The sequence below is a fragment of the Scyliorhinus canicula genome, chromosome 11 (genome assembly GCF_902713615.1).
Source record: "Scyliorhinus canicula chromosome 11, sScyCan1.1, whole genome shotgun sequence".
In the NCBI taxonomy this organism is placed as follows: Eukaryota; Metazoa; Chordata; class Chondrichthyes; order Carcharhiniformes; family Scyliorhinidae; genus Scyliorhinus; species Scyliorhinus canicula.
In genome coordinates this window covers 23,164,705-23,188,807 of record NC_052156.1, presented here as the reverse complement: position 1 = coordinate 23,188,807, position 24,103 = coordinate 23,164,705, and the positions used below count along the sequence as shown (strand labels likewise).

General features: G+C 42.6%; 1 protein-coding gene across 1 annotated transcript in view; it reads right to left on the bottom strand.

The window, feature by feature from the left end:
- nek4 (NIMA-related kinase 4) overlaps nt 1-24,103 on the bottom strand; it is a 64,232-nt gene that overhangs the window by 14,374 nt on the left and 25,755 nt on the right. Inside the window, 9 exon segments of the mRNA XM_038812557.1 lie at nt 9,836-9,985; nt 10,323-10,463; nt 13,222-13,278; nt 14,847-15,263; nt 16,194-16,332; nt 21,499-21,530; nt 21,532-21,582; nt 21,585-21,656; nt 23,814-23,921. Coding sequence (XP_038668485.1) covers nt 9,836-9,985; nt 10,323-10,463; nt 13,222-13,278; nt 14,847-15,263; nt 16,194-16,332; nt 21,499-21,530; nt 21,532-21,582; nt 21,585-21,656; nt 23,814-23,921 — 1,167 coding nt within the window.

Sequence of the window (24,103 nt, the reverse complement as noted above, 5' to 3'; positions counted from 1 at the left end):
ATCCCAGATACATGACACCCCTCCCTCTTTACTACATTAGTGCAGTGATAACAATTAACATTAATGCAACAGTTCCCCTGATATGTTATTTCTCTAAACGTAGACAATTTAATGAGACAGTCACTGTGGTGGACATCTATTCCCATTTGGTAGAATCGAACAATTGACTACTTGTGACCTCAGAAGTGTCCTCACTCCTTTCTCTGGATGGTACTTCTTGAGTAGTTATTTCAGAATCTGTCACTAAAGGCATTGAAAAGTCCTCAGAAACAGAATCTGAACTTCTCACAGTCTCTGGTGTCCGTTCCAAAGTACAGCTCTCTAGATCTTCTCTCATGAGAAGTTTCTGCAGACTCACTTCATGCAGCAAGTAGCTGACCAGGATGACATCATCAAACTCTTTTATCGTCTGTCTGTATGGTGTATGATATTGGGCCTGTCTGTTAAGATCATAGCTGGAACCCATTTCTAATCAGAGGTGCAATTCCTCTCCAACACTATCTCTCTGGTTAAACACTCATTTTTAGAGATTTTCTCCCTCCTATGTGTGCTTGTTATTGTCGCTGACAATCTTGGAAGTATCAGCTGGAGTTAACAAATCAAACTGTGTTCGTAGTTTTCTCTTCAATAACAGCTTTGTTGGTGAACTTCCTATGGTAGAGGTAGAGTGTAATTAGAAATTTGTTTACTATTCTTGGTAATATTCCCTGCTCCTTTCATGCTTTAATAGAATGCTTTAATGATTGCACAAAATGTTCAGCCAATCCATTCACTGCTGGTTAATATTGAGCTGACTTGATATAGTGCACACCAAGTAGCCCTCAAACACCTTTGAAGTAGACTGCGTAACATTATCACTGACAATCTGTTCTCCTGTTCTGAATCTTAATAATACTTTGTCTAGTTTGTCAATGGACTACTCAGCCATCATTGACTTCATTATTGCAACTTCTGGCCACTTCGATTGCGCTTACACAATCACCAAGAACATGAGACCCTCCAGCATAACTGATGTGTATTCTCTGTCATGACTGAGTTGACCATTTCCATGGAAGTAACGATGGTGTGTTCCTTAGTTTTGCACAAAATTTCCCAACTCTCTTCAATTTGAGCGTCTAATCTTGGCCACCATGAATAACTGCGTGCTAATTCCGTCATCCTCACCACATCAGGATATCCCTCATTCAGTTGGCCAAGGACACTACTACGTAAGCATGGAGGAATAATCACATGGATTCAACATGATAGAACTCTATTCTGTACTGTCAACTTAAGTCTCCAGGCTTGAGGTCTGGATTTTTCTCATGAACGTCTTGACAGCATTCCTCTTTGGACCAAATGCATCACCTTCCCCATCACTGGGTTGGTTCTTGTCTTTGAACTTAAGATGAAGTCACAGGTACACTCTCTATGAGAGAGAAATAAAAAATATTGACAAAATGTTCCTCAGAGTCATGCTTGACTTGTAGTAGCAATCAGGATAAAGCATTTGCATGCTGCTCTGACTTGTGATATTGGATATTAGTTTAGGAGAGAAATGTGCCCCTGAGATTTTCGTTAATTCACTGAAGGACTTGTCTCCTGGCGTTGCTGGGTGAACAAGACTCTGTAGCAGCATAAAGGTTTTACAGCCCACTGAGCTGAGAAAGGTTGTGACCTTTAGGCCCTCAGGTGTCTGATTAGCTACTAAAAGCAATTGAAATCTTTCTTCTCCATGGTTCAAAATCTTCGTGGGCAGCAGGGTAGCATGGTGGTTAGCATAAATGCTTCACAGCTCCAGAGTCCCAGGTTCGATTCCCGGCTGGGTCACTGTCTGTGTGGAGTCTGCACGTCCTCCCCCTGTGTGCTTGGGTTTCGTCCGGGTGCTCCACTTTCCTCCCACAGTCCAAAGATATGCAGGTTAGGTGGATTGGCCATGCTAAATTGCCTGATTGACCAAACAGAAACGTATAAAATGGTCTTTTGCAGTAATGGCACAGCTCCATAAGCAGCAAGAAACAATCACAAACACAAAACACAATTGTGAACTTAAAACAGCCAAAGAAAAACTCGTGGCAGTCATTGTCAATTGCGAGCTGCAAAATCTCAGTTTGAAAAATCTGATCAAACTGAAACACTATTGGCAGACTCAAAATGCAGAACTCAGCTATTCCTATTACAAATTGATGAACTCCAAAAGAGAAATACTGACTCAGAATCCAAACTTCAACAGTTAATATCAGAAAATTATGGTCTTAAAAGTCAAAATTGCCAGTTACTTGAGGAAAACATATTTTAGAAACTGACATGGACACCATGGAATGTCATAACAAATTACTGACAGACAAATTAATGGCTCAAAAGCCTTCAAATCTGTCTTTAAAACCTCAGCTCAACTCTCCAAAGCCATCAGCTCCACCAACGGCGAGGGTTGAAATGATTTTAACTAAGGCCCAAGATGTACCAGCGGTATCTAAATCAGATCCTGCATTATTCCAGAAAAGATATGAAATTCCTTTATTGTGTTGAAGATGGCCATTTTGCGTATTTCAGATTTCATGATTACAAAATCGACTCCTTCGATCACAACCCGCCTCCTGGCTACAGGGATATGCCCCAAGTCACGTATCACCAAAAAGGCTAAAGCTATGCAACACAATAGTTTATTGCCAAGAACTGTTAACTTGAGAAAGAAAAACTGCCACTGTTTTGACTGTTGCTTTATTAACAATAAGAAATTAACAAATCTTGTTAGCTGTGCTTTTTTTAAACAGAGCCGGCGAATCCATCTACAGAAAACCAAGTTCATTCAGTGCAAGGTTGATTCAGTCATATATTCAATAAGTTATTATGTTTGATATTTTTAAATAAATGTTCAAAATTAGATTGGAAATTAAAACTTCAGACAATGTGGAAGCTGTTTTGAACTCTGATTTTTTTTAAAAAGAAAAGAGAAATTAAAACCGATAAGATTAATCAACCTACGTTTCAGAACACACTGTTCTAAGACAGTTGATAAGGATGATTTTGGCAGCAATCCAGTCCATTTGGGTGATAAAAAATGTTGATAGAGATGCAAATGGCATCATTCCAAGTTATCCACCCACTATATGCCACTTTTGTTTCTGCAGGGAAATTAACCATTCCAACAGGCTTTTGTGTATAATCCAGGAGATGTCAAAGACTTTGCAATACACATCCAATACAAAGTTAAAAAAACTTGACCAACCCTTTAATTACACTCTTTGGGGTTGGCTTTCCGGATGGTTGGATGGGACAGGAATTAACATCATTCAGGGACTTTTCCTATTTTGCATATTTGGACTTATCATTTACATACTAATGTTGCTGATCGGATACTTTGGCTAATGCATGCCTACCCATAGTGCCTGACCAATCCACATGGTTCATATTAATTCATATGCACCACTAACCAATAACATCAAAATGGAAAGTTTCTGTTTAACTATTATTTACTGCATTATTACTCATTTATTAGTGAATTATTATTAATAATTTTATTACTGAATTACATAATCAATTTTGATGGTCATTTAACCAATTATTACTAAATCATATACGCAACTTCAGTTATTTTACTGTATAATCATTTTATTTGTATACATGAAATTATTATTAATCGTTTATTACTGAATTATGTAATCATGATATCAATTTTTAATCAGTATATCAATGTTTTAAGCAATTTATCAATTTTTACTAAGTCATTTCCCTCATCTCCCTTCTCTATCAGGACTACCCGCTGAAAGAAATAAATGTGCCCTCAATGCACGAGATGCAATCTATGCTAAGATTATTCCTATATATTGGGAGACAAGACTTGCCAACGAATTAAACAAAATAACAACCATAATACAAGATGTAGCTGATTGTACTGCCAATTGCCCTAGATAAAATCTCTGACGAAATACGAGCAATTCGAACCGTGGCACTACAAAATCAAATGGCACTTGATTATATGCTAGCCGAAAAAGGTGGCACCTGCGCCCTGAATGCTTGAATTGCTGCAATGCTTGAAATGCAATGCTTGCCCACTCTATTGTTGAAGGTTGTTTTCAAACAAGGAAACCATCAAAGACAATGTGAATGAGTTTCTCTTCATGCTTTTCCCTATCGTATCGCATTTCTCCTTCATTTATTATATTGTGATACATCTCACCTAATCTTTCGATCTATCAGAGGGAGGACTGAAGGGAACCAGCTATTTCTGATAGGTAAAAGGGTCACTGATTTAGCCATTTTAATGTAAATACAAAAGCCCTGTCAAAATTCACTTTTTAAAATGATCTCCATCATAAGACTGCAAACATAATTTCAGATTATAAATTGTACAGCTTGTAATAATGAAAGAAACATTTGCAACATCTATGGTCTAACTCGATGCGTATGAAACAATTCAATGAATGTCACAATAGGTTAACATGGATAAAATGAATCTGCCATTGTCCAAAATGTGCAGTCAGCAAAAAAACCAGTAGAATCCAGAGCTGATTAAAAGTGTAAATCACATTCCAATACACAACAAACATTCAAAGATGCAACATATTCATGCACATTGATGACTGACAATTAACCATCCAATCAAATACATTTGAGACTCATCCAAACCAATCAGCACATTACAATGGTAGGGACAGATGGAGTCAGATTGATACCATTTTCCTTAAAGATAGAGGTCTGGGCAGCCATTTTCCATCCAGAATGACTCTATACCTTTTACTTAACTACTCGCTATCCTTATTTTGTATCCTTATTTCATATTTTCATATTTAACTCTATTTCATATTTAACTCATATTTTCACTCTAACTCTTAAAGTCGTCGCAAGCTGTTTGGCTTTGAGCAAGAAACCGTTACTATATTTCGAAAGTTCAATATGTTTGTAAACAACTAAGTTAATTATATCTTTTAAAAGCCGTCTGCAGGGGCTTTCTTGAGAACATTTGATTTGTTAGCACACGATTTCAAACTCTCAATTATAATCAGTAGACACAATGAAAGATTTCATTTCGCACCCGAGATATGTAGCTTAAATTCCTACAGAGTTAAAAGTGTATACGAGACAACACTTAAAACGCATGGTAGATTTCAACACCCACCCTGGCTGACCTTCGCGACCCATGCCGGCCGACCTTCACGACCTACCATTTTCTCTTACTTTAAAAAAAAAAATTTAGTGTATCCAATTCATTTTTCCAATTAAGGGGCAATTTAGTGTGGCCAATCCACCTAGCTTGCACATTTTTGGGTTGTGAGGGCGAAACCCACGCAAACATGGGGAGAATGTGCAAACTCCACACGGACAGTGACCCAGAGCCGGGATCGAACCTGGGACCTCGGCGCCGTGAGGCAACTCTCTTACTTGTAGTGCGAGAGGTGAGGCTGCTTGGTCCTCACGATCTCACTCCAATCAGGTTCACAGGAGGAGAGAGTTATGTGCATAGAGGGTGCAGGATTCAGCTGGCTCTTTTGTGCCATCTTCATCTTTACGAGGACAGAAAATCCAACCTCGCACATATCGGTCGTTGTGAAGGGCGAAAGCAACAAAATGCTTGTTTTACTCAGCTCCAGATACTCCTCGGAGACGCTACCCCAGAATGCTGACAGCCCCATTGGCTTGTGCCGTGTTTTTAATGTGCTGTCACAGCTGAGGCGCAAGGTAAGATATAGTTAGCATCCATGTTTCATCAGCAAACAAATCAGCCAGAGAGGAGAATTTCTCGAGGAGGAAAGCGTGGATTTTGTACCTCAGTTCGTAAACTGAGTAGCCCTCGACCCCTTTCCTGCCAACGTACTTCTGCGTGGAACAATAAATGTGTATGCTCAGCCCCCATATCAGAACACAGTCTCAAAACGTCTGGTATTAAGTTTGTTGCATTTAATGAAATTCACAACTTTCACAATTCCTTTCAACATCACTTCAAGATCGGATGCCAGTGCCTCACGGTGAATAAAACAATGATTCCAAACAATGTCCTGACTAGCTGCCTCCTGAATCCTTTCTATAACTCCGCTGTTTTTCCTCGTCATGTTAACTGCTCCATCGCTTGTGATTCCTCTGCAACGAACCCAGTCGAGCCTGTACTTTCCAATCACGTCAATGCTTCAAAAATCTCTGTCCTAATCATGTGGGTTGGTAAAGTTAGGTAGCACAGCAAATCCTCAACAAATTCATTGTGCCAAACATACCTAACATAAACTAGCAAGGTTGTACAATCTGAAACGTCTGTACTTTCATCCAGTTGTATTGAGAACTCCTGCGCTGATTTTAAACGAGAAATAAGCTGGGCTTCTAAATTCTCAGCAATATCACAAATTCGGTGAGTCACTGTCTTTTCACGAAGTGGGATGCATTTCACTTTTTCAACGAACCTCTCATTTATGACCAGACAAACGATATCTAATGCTGCAGGGAGAATTAAACTCTTTGTTACAATGTGGGCATTTTCTCTTTAGCTGCATGGTAAGCTACCATGTAAGAGCCTAATTGTACTTTGTCGTTCGATGTAACATTTCTGCTGAGGACTTCAGCTGCTGATTTAAGTTCTTGTTGCATCCTTTGAAAAAAAATCAAGAGGTTTGTCCTTGACTCGCCATGCTTAGTGCTTGAAGTTTTGAAAACTTTGAAGTTTTGAGGGTTTTAAACTTTCATTTGCCAGCACTTTCCTGCATATAACACACATGGGCCTTGCATCCTGATTTGCATTGGCACAATTAATAAATCCATACATTAAAAAGGTATGGATTTATTAATGATGTCATCAGACTCACCATGGACTACTCTCCAAAATCAGTTGCATTCTTGGACACACTCGTCTCCATCAAGGACGGTCACCTCAGCACTTAACTTTACCGCAAGCCCACGGATAACCTCACGATGCTCCACTTTTCCAGCTTCCACCCTAAACAAATTAAAGAAACCATCCCCAATGGACAAGCCCTCCGAATACACAGGATCTGCTCAGACGAGGAGGAGCGTAACAGACATCTACAGACGCTGAAAGATGCCCTCGTACGAACGGGATATGGCACTCGACTCTTCGGTCGACAGTTCCAATGCGCCACAGCAAAAAACCGCACCAACCTTCTCAGAAGGACACAACCGACAGAGTACCCTTCGTCGTCCAGTACTTTCCGGAGCGGAGAAACTACGACATCTTCTTCGCATCCTCCAACACGTCATCGATGAACATCTTGCCAAGGTCATCCCCACACCCCCACTACTTGCTTCAAACAACCGCGCAACCTCAAACAAACGATTGTTTGCAGCAAACTACCCAGCCTTCAGAACAGCGACCACGACACCACACAACCCTGCCATGGCAATCTCTGCAAGACGTGCCAGATCATTGACACGGATACCACCATTACACGTGAGAATGCCACCCACCAGGTACGTGGCACATACTCATGAGACTCGGCCAACGTTGTCTACCTCATACGCTGCAGGAAAGGATGGCCCGAAGCGTGATACATTGGCGAGACCATGCAGACGCTGCGACAACGAATGAACGGATATCGCGCGACAATCACCAAGCAGGAATGTTCCCTTCCAGTCGGGGAACACTTCAGCAGTCAAGGGCATTCAGCCTCTGATCACCGGGTAAGCGTTCTCCAAGGCGGCCTTCAGGACGCACGACAACGCAGAATTGCTGAGCAGAAACTTATAGCCAGGTTCCGCACACACGAGTACGGCCTCAGCTGGGACCTGGGATTCATGTCACATTACTTTCATCCCCCACCATCTGGCCTGGGCTTGCGAAATCCTACCAACTGTCCTGGCTTGAGACAATTCACACCTCTTTAACCTGGGGTTACCCCTATCTCTGGATCTGTAAAGATTCAATTACTTGAAAATGCTTGCATTCTAAGCATTGTCTGGCATCTTTGAATTTGTCTATATATATGTTTCTGGAACAAACCTCTTCATTCACCTGAGGAAGAAGCAGTGCTCCGAAAACTAGTGTTTGAAACAAACATGTTGGACTTTAACCTGGTGTTGTAAGACTTCTTACTGTGCTCCCCCAGTCCAACGCCGGCATCTCCACAACATTAGGGGATTTTGGCAGGAGTTTGCGGACGTCATGTGCACGGTGCTAAAAACAAGGGTGGCGCTGAGTCCAGAGGTGGCGATTTTTGTGGTGTCAGAAGACCCGGGAATCCAGGAGGAGAAAGAGGCAGACGTTCTGGCCTTTGCTTCCCTGGTAGCCCGGAGACGGATACTATTAGCATGGAGGGACTCAAAGCCCCCAAAGTCGGAGACCTGGCTATTGGACATGGCTAGCTTACTCTGTTTGGAGAAAATCAAGTTTGCCTTGAGAGGGTCACTGTTAGGGTTCGCCCGGAGGTGGCAACCGTTCGTCGACTTCTTTGTGGAAAATTAATCGTCAGCAGATGGGGGAGGAGGGGGGGAGTAGTTTAGATTAGAGTAGGGGGTCAATAAGGGTGGGACCTGTACGAGAGGTAAATGGCTTTTGCACTATGTTTATGGTTTCATGTATATTGTTTATTTTGTTGTTGTTACTACACCACAAATACCTCAATAAAATGTTTATTTTAAAAAAAAACTTTCCTCGTATATTTCTAAACCTTGCCCCTCGCACCATAAACCTATGCCCCCTAGTAATTGACCCCTCCAGCCTGGGAAAAATGGCATTGAATTAAAAAAAAATCTTCTCCTGGGTCAGTAGGAGGCGGTATTTCACTCTGGGTTCTATGCATGCGCACTGATGAACGGGCACGTGTGCACAGTGCGCCTGCATTTTTTTAGCTGGTCGCGGCCGTCATTTTTAAAGCCACTCGCAGCCGGCATTGTTCAAAGCCGGCTGCTGCCGCTGTCGCGTGTGAATTCCCGCGATCGGGAACGCTATGATGGATGGCTCTGTGACCCTCCAGACACCCGCTTGCGACCCATCCCCATTTTGAAAATGCCTCGACATGTGAAGGTGGAAATGGGGCTAACAGCATCATTACCAACAACTTCCAGAAGACGGGGGACAGAGATTATGACCTGAAATCACTGAAATAAATGCTGAGTCTGGAAGGCTGTAAAGAGCCTGCTGAGTATCTACAGCATTTCCTGTTTTTGTTTTATATCTCCAGCATTTCCAGTATTTTTCTTTTGTTTTACTGTTTAACAAAATTGTTTAGCAATTTAAAACCTAAGCCGTGGTCTAGTGAGACATTGATTCTATTGCTTTCCAAAACATATTTACCTGTACCGATTGCTGTATACAATATATATATATATATATGAGATATCCTCAATCACGACACAGGAGAGAAGATAGATGATTCAAAGACTTTAATCATCTGAGAACTGTACAGCAGCTGAGAAGTGTGCTCATCACATGTTGCCTGAGTGAGCCTTATCTTATATACCGTTTCCTGGGGGCGGAGCCAGAGGCGGAGTCCCCCAGGGTTCCAAGCCCGGTCTTAAAGGGCCAATTCATTAAAGGTAAGGTACCATTATATCAGCTACTGATAAAATTCATCACATTATAGCATGCAAACAATTATCAGAAGCACTTTGTAAGGATTAGACAGGAGTAGAGAAGATTGCGGTTAGTTAATTAATTAATTATTTCCCAATGAAAACAATGGAAGATCAAAGTCACACATGGTCCTATGCAAGGCAAGATGAGTTTGCCTATCCTCCTGACTTGACTTGCTGCACTTCTGCTCTGAAAGTTAATTTTGATGGCATGGAACCATGAACAATTGTACTGAAGCGGAGTGGGATTTGGGGCCAATTGCATGGCAGTAGCAGAATCCTTTGTCGGGGGAGGGGAATACAATCTGCAGTGTGTTACAGGAAGGGAATCCAGTGTACAAACCTGTGAGGCTCCAATTTCATTATCCCTGGAGTTGACCATTGATATGGAGATTTCACTGATTATTTTATCAGGATTATTCTGCAGCTTCATGTGAACTTTAGGCTCATTATATGGTGGAGAAGGTAACTGTCGAGGAGCTGATGCTTTTACCTGAAAAAGTAAAAACCTTGTTTAAAATTGAATATGAGTTTCTAAGCCTGCTCAAAACAAAATGCGGATTTTAGGGATGAAAAGAGTATACTTGTTTTATTCATTCACAGGATGTGAGCATTGCTGGCTGGGTCAACATTTGATGCCAATTCCTAATTGCCCGTAATATTATACATATACGGCATGTTTCCAGTTGGAGAATAATGGGTTTCTTAGACAACATGGGACACTGATTTGTTTGTGATGTAAATATAATTGATATGACTCCGCAGAGACATCTGTTCTGAGGTAAGCAAATTAGATATTTTATTAAATGTACTTGTATTTGTTTACTTACCTTCTCAATCTTCCTCACAAATTCATTGTTCCTTAATCTGCACTGCCGTGCGATTGAGGGTTCAGATGAAGAACAATGTGGCAGATAAGACATAGGATTCTTTCCTTCAGGCTGCTTTGTGACATTCTCTGAAGGCTCTTCCTAATTTGAAAAAAATTATGTTGGCAGTTCACTAGATAGATGTAAAACTGTGAGCAGTTATAATGCTGTACCATCTCAAATGGAAATTGGATTTCTTTCAAAGACCAGGGCTTTGAGACAAAGTAGTTGAATAATTTAAGACATGATATTCGCTAAGTATAGCATGCTTGGATAAAGCATTGATGACATTATTCCCATACAATGCCAACTTCAACATTTTAATGTCCACATCAGATGTTAACATGCAATCATATATTCCATGGGTTTGTATCTTTCTAAAGTTCTCCCAGCATTCAAAATCTTCAGAAAATAATGGCCCAGTACTTCTCTGGAGTGGCAATCACCATCAGATTGCCACTCTGCTCTTTTTCATACACCCGGTTGGGAGCTGCACATTTTTCACCTGGGCCCGGTGCAGTATCGAAGGGCCGGGGAAAGTGGAGCTGAGTAAAGCAGCAATTTTAAAGGTCCTGGCTACTTTGAGAGCCAGGGAGAAGGTAAGTATGTAAGGTAAATGGGTGATGGTGAAGGGTCAGTGTTCAGGTGGTTGTGAGGTGCGGTGAGGTGTAGCGGGTTGATGGGAGTGTGTCGGGTAGTCTGGGGAAGGGGAGCTATGAGGTGGGGTGGTGGAGTTAGGTGCTTTATGGCGGGGTTGTTTCTGGTAGTCGTGGGGACGGTAGGCGGGTTGGAGGTCGGGGCAGTCAGAAGGGTATTTGGAGGGGTGGGGAAGGTAGTTGGAGGGGTAGGGGGTTGGGAGGTATTCGGGGGGACGGGGATGGTTGAGGGCATAGCAGGGGCTTTGGGGTCAGGTGGTTGAGGGATAGTTGGGGGGCCAGCTCGTGGGATGGAGCTGTTAAGCTAGTAGCCGGTAGGAGCGGAGGGAGTCGTCTGGCAGGTGGGGTGGTCGCCAAGGGGTTGGACAGTCGGGGGTGTAGTCAACAGGGTAGTCAGGAGGGTATTTGTTTGTCAGTGGAGAGCTGGAGGGGAGTCAATAGTATAGTTATCCAGGAGTTAGAAAAGGCTTTAATCTTTCTAACTTTTCCTGGGTAACTATTCTGCTGAGAGATACAGAACCATGCAAAGTCTCAAATTTAAATTTGTTTCAGATGCTTCTGGGTGCAGGGTAATTGCCCATGGGATGATTAAACTTCCCTAGACATCCTATATAATTCCCATGCAGTCCTTGCTTGGGTACCTCTGAAGGGTCCACCATTCTGGTGGTATCTCAGGGGTACTAACCACCCTCCCCTCCCAACACCCCCACACACACACCTGAGTCGGAATTCTGGGCCCATATTTCTAGTAATTTTCAATAAAGATACAGGAATTGTATATTTAGTGATGTTATCAAATCACTCCAGAGAAGACAAATATATATCAATCTCAGTACAACCCAACAAAATTATAGAAAATGCAGTTATATTTAAGTTTAGAAGTTCTAAAGATAATCCTGAATGATGTGCAGACATTAGGGAGTAGACACAAAATATTTTCTCTACTCCTTGTGATGAATGTAGATCTTTATATATATTTTATTTTATATTTGTGGCATTAATGCTGTTAAAAGCACTGGTTTAAAATACATACAGGCAGTGCATCACCTAAAGCTGTAATTAAGGTGTCGTAAAAGAGTGAGGTCATTATTCATGTCAAGCACTTACTTAGTTACAGATAAAGGGCTAATGAAATATTGTTCATATTTTGGATGATTCACTGGAGTGTAGATAATTTATGAGGGATTGTATTTCATCCCAGCTAAGCAGGTCATGGAACTTAGTGGGATACAGATAATGTAATTAATGGGAGGAGCCAGGTCTGTCTTTGGTTTTGCAGTCTGTTATAAGATTTTAACTTGAACAGCAGTTTTGCCATAGGATTTGAGTCTGACAAGATAGAAGTGTACTGGATGTGTTCTTGACTCTCTCCAAAAGTATTTTCTATGTAAAGCTGTATTGGGTTGCTTAATTGGAAATAGTAGCAGGTTTGGATAGTAAGTTCACATTTTTCCTTTTATTTAAGAACTATTTAACTGATAATTGTGAAGCTATTTCTTTGGTGTTAATGTGGTTCATTTGGTGTTTAAATTAAAGTTTATTTTAACATAAAAGATTCCTATTGGTCAGAGTCATCACTCCTATAGTGAAGTATCCTTTCATCACAGTTTTACAAATAGAAAAGCTGTTTAGGGTTCTCGTGCAGATTCCTAACAAATGTTAGGGGCTGGTCCAGTATCTTTACACTCTCCATCTGATGGAAAATGCCAGCCACCACTCTGAAATAAACTCTGGTGGATTTACCAGCCCTGATGTAGCAAGTCTGTCGCCATGGTGATTTTCAATTGTTATATCTCATCTCACAGCCATATGACAAAGGGTTTCCAACACCTCAGACTTGTCTTTCACAAAGCATAAGATTTAACAGCTTCAATTCACAACCATTTATTCAGATAGATCAAGATGGCTGTTACCTGGCTATAGGTGAAACATGGCCTGCTTTGGATCTACAGCACATCGTTTGATTAGTTGACAAAGAGAACGAAAATAAAGCTGTTAAAATCACAATGCTGATAGGGTTAGATGAAAAAGGATAAGAAGCCGCCTATTTGGAGCAACTAACCTGCAACAATTGGACTGCGTGGCCTATTTCTGTGCTTTCTTATGTAACACACTCTATTTAAATGTACTATTTGGTGGATAATGAAGTAGCATGCTTAAAACCCTATTTTTTTCATCAGAAACATACATTGCAGGATACTTACAGTTATTCTGACTGGTACAAATGGTTGTAGCAGTTTTTCAGTAGAATCAAAACTCTCCTGTCAAAACAACAAAAGTACCAATTAAATCTCTCCTACTTTAGCTTGATGGCTGTTTTGGCCTCAAGCCTGTTGTCCACACATCACTTTTACATTGTTCAACTTGTTCAGTGATCTCTTAGTATGCAGACAGTCTCATAAAATCCATTTGAAACCATATTGAGATTGCCAAATGAATCTTTCTTGGAAACTGAAGCATTTATTAGAGATTACTTCAAAATGCAGAACAGCACTGACATTAATGGTGGAATTTTCTTAGGGGAGAAAAGCAATATGTAGCCTGCTGACTCCACTGCCGGCTTTTCCGCCATATGTTTTGACACTTAGTCAAAAAGAATCCTGGAAGGGGGTCCCACGACATCAGGCTCGTGAAGTGGGCTCTGCCGGCAATTTCAGCTTTCAAGAGATCCAAACACCTTTTTTAAAGGGTGCCCTGATCTAAAACAAGGAAAGAACCAGTCCCAGACATGAAGATTTCCCCCAACATGGACATGGGAAACATGCCTCCCCACTCCATGGAGACGGGAACTCCCCTCCCCCCTTCACAGACCTCCTCATCTGCCAATCGAATGGGGGAATCCCACAGGCATAAAAGCCGTTTTGGGACTTCCACTTTAATCTACGCCCACCGACTTTCCTGCCCACTAAAGCGGTGGCGGAAAATCCCAAACTAGGATTTTGTTCCCACACTGAAGTATAGTAATCAATTTTATTTATGAATTAATAATTAATTTTCTCTTTAAAATTAAAAAAAAAAGAACCTATCAATTGTCTCGAGCAAACTGTTCACCCGCCAAATCCATAATTATTAGTAACATTTACTGCAATAGCTGAGATTTAAATTCTTACAATAATACATTTTGGTACTATATACTGCATCAGAACCTAAGTTTTGTAGAAACAAAAAAAAACAGAATACCAAACGTGAAGCTCATTGCTAAATTGCATGCACATACAAGGCAGAATTTAATACCCTCCAACTCGGAGGCAGGTCCCAAGGTGGAATGAGGCCTTTGATCAGGCAGGAGGAGGGTGTGCGGTGAGGATCCTCTAAGAACTCGGTGTCCACGGAGAAAAAAACAACAAACATAAGGGCTAGGTAGGGTTGTTCCTCACCCAAAGGCACTCAGTGCCTGATTGAGGGACCTAGCATCAGGAAGGAAGGATGCCTGCTGAGACACTCCAACCTTCATCACTGATGACCCAGTCCCTATGACACCTCAACCTGCCATAGAACATAGAAAAATACAGCACAGAACAGGCCCTTCGGCCCACGATTATCACTTGCCTTTCTCCAGGAATCCCACAGTGAACCTTGGTAAAGGCCCAAGTATATTACCAGCAACAGTTCCCAGTTTGGGGAAGGGGGCAATTTTCCTGTGGTGCCAGGGGCTCCAGAGACAGTTTTCCCGCTTCCAATTATGGATTAATTCCCTCACAGAAGTACCATCAGTTTTGGTGGTAGATGTTGGCACCCTCCACTCACCTTGCACCCACTTAGCTTCCACCAACAATTACATCAACAAAGTAATCGCCTGTGAGCATTCTGAAATGCAACCACTTCCTACCTGTACTTCAGGAGTCCGCACTTCCTTAAGGACAGGCTGAAGCAGTACAAAAGTGTCATCCTTTCCTTCAGAGGATTTGCCTAAGATCTGGTTATCAGAGTTTTCAACTTCTCCTTTAAGTATTACACCATTGTGTAGTCCAGTGTCGTCAGTCTGAGCATTGCTGGCAAGTATTTTGGCTTCTGCATTAAGACAGTCTTTTAAGCTGGTTAAAGGTTCATTCCCAGTTATACTGTCAGAATTAGAGTTCCTTCTTTCAGCTCCACGCATTAAATCAATATCCACCTTGCTTATCGTGGCTACTGAGTTTGTTGTACTGTTCAAAGCTTGGCTTGAGACATTTGAACACATCTCTTTTCCCTGATTACTACAGGGCACATCACGGGGCTTGCTTTCCTGAGATGCCTTTTCTTCCATCTAGAATATGAAGACAAATATATTTCTTCAAAATTACACAACCTTAAATGTAGTATTCTGGATAATTTATCATTTACATGGATCCTTAATCTCAGATAAACTGCATAAATTTAATTATTTACACTTCTAAATTATTTTTAATTCTCGGGAAGTGGATCTTATTCCCTGGCCATAATTTCTCTTGTGAGGTGCTGGATGAATCTTTTACTCCAATTGCTGAAATTGGTGGAGTGAAGGTGCTCCCACAGTGCCGTTAGGTAGAGTTCCTGCGTTTTGACTCAACAATGAAGATGGAATAGTGTCGGACGCTCAAGTCAATGTAGCATATGACTTGGAAGGAATCTTAAAGTTATGATGCTTCCTTGTTACTGCTGCTCTTACCCATCTAGGTGTGGTGGGAGAAAGAATGGGTCGTACGTCTTTTATCAGGCACATCATATTCTATAATAATTCAAACTCGTTCACATACCAACATGGGATATCATGAATTGGTGGGTCATGGGTTCAACCCACTTTCTGTTCAGTTTTATTCTATCTCTAAAATTCAGATGACTTTGGGCAGCCACCGAGCCCTTGCCAGGGGCCGGTAAGGGATTAAAAGAATTAAACTAGGTTCTTCTCTGGTTTGTTCTTCCTTTCCCCTTGCTGGTTGGCCTATGGCAGCACTGACAATAGGCTTTGATAGGACTGTCTGTGGAATCCAGAGGATGTATGACATGAGAGGGAGCAATAAATGAGTGTGGCAGAGAGAAAATAAGACATTGTAACATACCCTCAAAAAATTAAGGAAGGCAAATGTAGAGAAAGCAGATGTATTATGCTATGAATGGTTTCTGCAGGCGACATACAGTCAATTAGACTGATTAAAATATTCAACTTTTAAAAATACCATCAATCTTCAAGACACTACTCAGTACTTGAAACTCTGACCTTTATATATTTCCTGGTGGGATCTATGTCCTGCAAAAGGACCCCAGGTACATGCTCTGAATCGTGCTTCAATGTCACAGTGGAGGAATTAATGGGTCTAGATTCTGAAGAATTTTTCTTGCGTGTTTTCATAGCTTTCCTACAATATATATAGAAAAAGTATTGCAAACAATGTCAATAACCATGCACAACATCGCAAGATAGTTATGATGAGAATGGCCATTCATCCTTTAAAAATTCCCACCCAGACAGAATCTTCTACTTTCAGTATCTAACTGAATTACTTCCAAGGTTATCACCTCGTCTATGCTACCTGAAATTTTATTGTTGATCATGAAACTATATACTACAAAGTGGGGGGTGGGGGTTGGTGGGGTGGGAGGGGAGGTACTGCTGACGGGTATGGGTCAGTCAGGAGATGGAGATCAGATGGCGGTTGCTGCCGAGGGGCGGATCAAGTGATGTGCGGAACATGGGCTAGGAGCTGGCCTAGGAAAGGTCATGGTTGACTGAGAGGGCAGGGGCACAAGCCCCCCCGATCAGACTGGTGACATGGAATGTTCGTGGACTGAACGGGCCGATTAAGAGAGCTCGTGTGTTTGCACACCTGAGACAGCTAAAAGCGGACGTGGCTATGTTACAGGAGACACACTTGAAGCTGGGAGACCAAATTAGATTAAAGAAGGGATGGGTCAGGCAAGTGATTCATTCAGGACTGGACTTTAAAACAAGGGGGGGGGGGGTGACTATCCTGATTAATAAAAGGGTGACATTCGAGGTGGGGAGGATAGAGGTAGACCCGGGAGGCAGATTTGTTATGGTTAGTGTGAAGCTAGAGGGAATGGCAGTGGTGCTGGTGAATATATATGCCCCAAACTGGGATGATGTTGTGTTTATCAGGAAGGTGCTGGGGAAGATCCCAGACCTTGACTCGCACCGACTGATCATAGGGGGTGACTTTAATACAGTCCTGGACCCGAGGTTGGACCGGTTGAGTGCCAGGTCGGGGAAGCTATCAGCAATGGCAAAGTGGTCCTATGGAGTGCATGGGAGGGGTGGATCCATGGAGATTTGAGAGACCAAGGAGCAGGGAATATTCATTCTACTCCCATGAACACAAGGCGTACGCCAGGATAGATTACTTCATGCTAGATAAAACACTGTTTAGGGGTGGAGGACACCGAGTACTCAGCAATTGTGGTTTCACACGGGATAGACCTACAGGCAGACACGGGAATGTCCCAGCGCCCACAGTGGAGACTAGATACAGACTGTTAGCGGATGAAGAAACCTGTGAGCGAGTGAGAGAGGCCATTCGGGGGTACATAAAGATCAATGACACGGAGAGACAGCAGCTTGGGTGGTCTGGGAGGCACTGAAAGCGGCCTTTAGAGGGGAATGCATTTTGATTCGAGCCCACAGGGATAAAACTGAGCGGTCGGAGCTTGACAGGTTGGTAGGAGAAATCTTACAGGTGGACAGGAGATATTCGGAGTCTCCAAATGAGGAGCTCCTGAAAGAGCGTCAGAGACTTCAAATGGAGTTTGGTCTCCTTTCCACAGGAAAGGTAGAGAGAGGGTCAGCTGAGGAGGGTAAAAGGGGCAATATATGAACATGGGGAGAAAGCTAGCAGGATCCTGGTGTATCAGCTGAGGAAACAGGAGGCGGCGAGAGAAATAGGGAAAATAAAGGATTTGAGCGGTAAGACAGTGACGGACCCGGGGGTGATGAATGAAGTATTCCGGGAATTTTATAGCCAGCTATAAGAGTCGGAACCCCTGGTTGGGGAGCAGGGCATGAATCAATTACTGGGGAGGCTAGAGTTCCCAAAGTTAAATGGTGGAGGCCCTGGGAGGCCCGATTGGGCTTGGGGAGGTGATAGATGGACTGGGGACAATGCAATCGGGTAAAGCCCCGGGACCTGACGGATTCCCAGTGGAATTTTATGAGAAGTTCTCTGGGTTACTGGGGCCGCTCCTGGTTAAGGCTTTCAACGAGTCCAAGGAGCTGGGAGTACTCCCCCCAACGTTATCACATGCATGAATTTCTCTCATCCTGAAGCGTGACAAGGATCCGGAGAACGGTGGATCGTACAGGCCAATCTCCCTCTTGAATGCAGATGCCAAATTATTGGCAAAGATCCTGGCCACTCGAATAGAGGATTGTGTCCTGGAGATAACTGGGGTGGATCAAACGGGATTTGTAAAGGGCAGGCACCTAACATCCAACATTAGACGGCTTCTTAATGTAATTATGATGCCAGCAGAGGGGTGCGAGGCTGAGGTGGTAGTTGCCATGGACGCGGAGAAGGCTTTCGACCGAGTGGAGTGGAAGTATCTATGGGATATTTTAGGCAGGTTTGGGTTTGGGCAGGGATTTGTGGAGTGGGTCCAGCTACTGTACCAGGCCCTGGTGGCAAATGTAAGAACTAACCGAGTTAGGTCAGAATACTTTAATCTTTGTCGGGGGACAAGGCAGGGATGCCCGCTCTCCCCATTACTGTTTGCCATGGCCATAGAACCCTTAGCAACGGCTCTGAGAGCAGCAAATACCTGGAGGTGGAACGCAGCGTCTCTCTCTCTCTATGCAGACGATTTGCTGCTTTATATCAAGGACCTGGTTGGGGGGGGGGGGGGGGGGGGAGATGACCGAAATCATGGAGGTATTAGGAGAATTTGGGTGATTTTCAGGCTAGAAGTTAAATATGGGAAACAGTGAGATGTCCGTGATTCAGGCACGGGGCAGAAAAGGAGACTGAAGGAGCTTCCTTTTCAAGTGGTTGGGAAGAGTTTTAGGTATATGGGGATTTAAGTGGCCAAGGATTGGGGACAACTTCACAAGTTAAATTTGGGCAAAGCAGTAGATCAAACGAGAAGGGATTTTTGTAGATGGGACATGCTCCCACTGACGCTGGTGGGGAGGGTTCAGACAGTGAAGATGACTGTCCTTCGGAGACTGCTTTTCTTTTTTCAGTGTCTCCCGATTTTTGTCCCAAAGGCTTTTTTTTAAAGTATGAATGTGGCGATATCAAGGTTTATATGGGCAGGTAAAACCCCGAGATTGTTGAGGACACTCCTGGAACGGGCCCGCGGGGAAGGGGGCTTGGCTCTCCCGAGCTTTATTAACTATTACTGGGCTTCCAACATATCCATGTTCAGGAAGTGGGTAGTGGGGGAGGGTCGGTCTGGGACCGGATGGAGGCAGCATCCTGCAAAGGTACAAGTCTGGAGGCTTTACTGACGGCGTCCCTGCCATTCTCGCCGGCTCGGTACACCACAAGTCCTGTGGTGGTGGCAGCCCTGAGGGTGTGGGGGCAATGGAGGTAGCATATGAGACAGGAGGGGGCATCATTGTGGTCACCGATCTGTGACAATCACCGGTTTGTCCCGGGAAGACTGGATGGGGGTTTTAAGTTATGGTAGCGGGCAGGGATTGAGAGTTTTGGGGATCTATTCATCCAGGAGGGCTTTCCGACCTTGGAGACATTAGAGGAGGAGTTTGTTTTCCGGGTGGAAACGGGTTTCGGTACCTTCAAGTGCGGGACTTTGTACGGAGGCAGGTTCCAAGCTTTACTCGCCTCCCCCTGAGGGGACTACAGGATAAAGTGCTGTCAAAAGCAGGGGTTGGAGGTGGGAAGTTTTCGGACATATACAGGGAATTGTTAGAGTGGGAAGGGGCCCTATCTGAGGGGTGAAGAGGAAATGGGAAGGGGAGCTAGGAGGGGAGCTGGAAACTGAACTGTGGGAAAAAGCTCAATCTGTGCTAGACTTAGCTTGATTCAGTTCAAGGTAGTACACAGGGCCCACATGACAGTAGTTCGGATGAGTAGGTTCTTCGAGGAGGTGGAGAACAGATATAGGCGGTGTGGGGGTAGCCCGGCCAATCATATTCATATGTTTACGGCATGTCCGAAACTGAGGGAATTCTGGCAGGGATTTGCAGATGTTATGTCGGAAGTCCTGGAAGGTAGGCTAACTCCGAGTCCAGAATTAGCAATATTTGGGGTGTCAGAAGACCCAGGGGCAAAGGGGTGGAGGGAGGCCGATATCCTGGCCCGGAGATGGATCTTGCTGAGATGGAGGGACTCGGAGCCCCCAAACTCAGGAATGCGGGTCAGCAATATGGTAGAGTTTCTCAGTCTGGAGAAAATCAATTTCGCTCTAAGAGGATCAATACAGGGATTCGCCTGGAGTTGGTAGCCATTCATCGATTTCTTTAACAAAAACTGAACGTCGGCAGTAAGGGGGGGGGGGGCAAGGGAAAAAGGGGGGGGGGGGGAGAGGAAATAGGAGGCAGGGTAATATTAAATAAGGACAGGGAATTTAGTATACGGGTAATTGGGGATAGGGCGGGAGAAGTGGGGTACGTGGTTTATTGTTTGTCGTTATTTTAGAGGGTATTTTGTGCGTCGACCCGCGCGGTTGTTTAGAATGTCAATTTGTTAAATTGTGAAATTACAAATGCTGCAATAAAATATTTTTCTAAAAAAAATGAAACTATATACTGCTTATAGGTTGATCACATTTCTTGACATCAGCCTTAAATTTACCTTTCTCAGTTTAAATCTATGTCATCTTCGTTTACCCTCACAATTTAATTACAAGTAATATTTCCAGACTGATCATTTCCATTCCCTTAAGCTATTTACATACTTCTGTCAAATCACCTCTCAGACAATTTCTTTAGATATTGATAACTCAAGTTTTCTCACTTTTCCTCATAACTCAGACCTTTGACACCAGGGTTCAGTCTCACAGAATGCCTCCAGCACTTAAATGCCTCTCATGTACGGGACGCAGTATTCAACGTACTGTCCAAACAGAGCATTATTTGATAACTTTCTCTGACTGATGGTCTACTGCAGGGGTGGGCAAACTACGGCCCACAGGCCGCATGCGGCCCGCCAAAGGTCTTTATGCGGCCCACCAAGATCAAGTCATAAAAAAATTAAAATGTTTATTTTTTATTTTTTAAGGTTAATGGGGGGGGGGGGCTGTTGGGTTTACTTACTGGTGTAGGGTGGATACGTTGACTTGAGTAGGGTGATCATTGCTCGGCACAACATCGAGGGCCGAAGGGCTGTTCTGTGCCTGTACTGTTCTATGTCTATATGAGGCGCTCAGAATCATAACCGGGTGAAGTAATTATTTTACTTAATATACTATGCGGCCCTTTAAAATTGTGAATTTCTGAATGTGGCCCCTTGCACGGAAAAGTTTGCCCACCCCTGGTCTACTGTGTGGGAAATTCGATAAAAGATTTATTTTAGCTATTTTGTTTTAAATGAGTTATCAAATATACCTACGCTTTTGTGGCTTCCAAGAACAACGCAATGTGACCTCTTGATGTATGACTTCCTCAGAACCGCTTTGACATCTGGTCGTTTCCTCAGGTCTTCTGCCTCAACATGCTATGTATCAGCACCCCCAGCTGTTCACTGTATTCCTTTGGTATAGGTGGCAGCTACACAACAGATCAAGACATTGTTCAAGTGAACAATATTGTACTAAAATCTCCATATCACGTCTACTCTAAACATATTGGGCCAGGCCTTTCTCGAGAAATGGAGATGGGTGTGGGGTCAGGAAGAACCAAAGTCTTTTGGCAGCAATTTCAATTTGCATTTCGGTGCCCCGTGCTACTTTTGTGGGACCTTTTTGTGGATTGGGAAGGCCTTCAATCTCAGCCTGCAAACCCTTTTTCTGGGGCTGTCACCCCTATAGCAACTTTTAATTTTGCCTTCCGGTATTCTGGCACAGTTTGTAAACCCTAAAACTACCCACCCCGCTGGGAGTTTGTGTGATACATGGGGTCCGGCTGGCGAGTCAGAAACATTTTGACAAATAAGTGTGAATGTGCTGACAAGTTCAAATGCCACGGTAGATGGAGGATTGTAACGCAGCTCTATTTTAACTACAGAAATTAATTATAGGGTTCTATCCTGCAAAGTAAGGTTGGCCATTGCATTGATCAGCATTATTCAACGTGTTGTGATAGGGCAGCACCGGTGGCACAGTGGTTAGCATTGCTGCCTCATGGCGCCGGTTCCTAGGATCGATCCCGACTCTGGGACACTGTCCCATATGGGAGTTTGCACATTTTCTCCCTGTTTGCGTGGGTTCACCACCACAACCAAAGATGTGCAGGGTAGGAGGATTGGCCACACCTAAAATTGTCCCTTAATTTGAAAAAAATGAATTGGGTACTCTAAATTAAAAACAAAAAATTCAAGTGTTGAGATGCAGTGGAATACTTTTACCATTGGAGAACATGCTATAATGCATTTAAAACTCTAGAGACTGTGCTGGGAAAACTTCTGAAATAGTTTGGATTGTGATTAAAATGTAAGGAGATCTTTAACTTCGGGAAAAAGTGCCCTGCCGATGAAAGTTTTGTCTGGTAGACTGTATTTAATTTGTTTATTTATCATACTGCTTGTAATATTTTAAATTAGAAAAAAGTTACTTTTCTTTACAGTAACACTAATCATTACTTCTTACCAACATAATTACAAAGGCATACCGAGCTATAATTTTAACAAAGCTTCACTACACCGGTAAGACACTTTCACATCTAACCACAATCCTGTGCCCTTCAACACAGAAACCTATAAATCTATATCTGAATCACGAGCATTGTTATCCTGTATATTCTATCTAAGTCTACTAAACTGAAACAATTGGAATAGAAGTTTCTTGCAGACACGATCTGCAGATTATTTATTAGACAAAGATCATAATTATAAATAAACAGTGACTTTGTGATACAAACTTGAATATTGCTGAAAAGAGAGACATATTGACCATCTTGAACTCACCAGGACAAATACTAGAATCCTAAATTTCAAATATTCACAAATAATCACAAGTTCTACAACATGAGAAAAGGGTGCTGATTAGTTGGCAAGTCAACTCTGATTGGCCGAGGCATTTCCATTGAGAAAGTAATGGGGAACTATAGACTCCTCCAGCTCCTGGATAATTCAAACAGCCACAAGGCTTGAACTTATTCCTTTTGTTTGCAGAGAATGAATTCCTGTATATGAATGTAGCTTCTAGCAAACGTAAATGAGCCATGTTACGAGCCTGACTGATTATCTTTAATTGGTTGTTGGTGTAGCCATTAGCACAGTCAGGATTGTTTAATAAGTACTGTCCAATTGTGGAATTATACCTAATAGTAAAATGTTTGTTTGGGTTTTGCAATTGTGGGCTGGTTGAGGATGGTCTGTACTCTGCCTAATACGCGCAACCAAAGGAACATGTTTGATTGCACCAGCCAATTGTTGGGATATATGGCTTTTGTAACTAACTATTCTTAATTCTAAATAACCTTATTCTAATCTCAAATTGCTTAAAAATGTTGTAAGTTAAATTACTTTTAACTTGTTTCTCAGAATCAATCCAGTATAGTCATTTGTATCAGTGACCAACTATGAGCGGATTCTTTCTTAATATATTTCTTATTTATTCTCAGGATGTGGGAGCTTCTGGCAAGAAGGGCATTTATTGTCATTCCTGTTGGCCTTGAAAAAGCCTTCTTCTCGAACTGCTAATTACTGGTAAACTGAGTAGAACACTTGATAAGATTGACAGAAAAATATCATGGAATATACCTTACCTTTCCTTCAATAATCTTGAAAACCAAGGAGTTCATATCCTTGGCATTAAATGCATGTTTCAACGTTGCCATTTCAAAGACACAACAACCAAGGGCCCAAACGTCAGACTACACAGAAAAATGAAGAAAGGCTTACAAGACAGACAATATTTTACTACAATTCGCATTATTTGTGAAGCTTCACTAAAAGATATGTTGAATGTTATGCATAATTCTTTAAAGCTTCACTTTCGAGCATGCTGTCCAGAACAAAGTCCAGCAAAATTAATCTGGTTCTGGAGGCGGGGTGC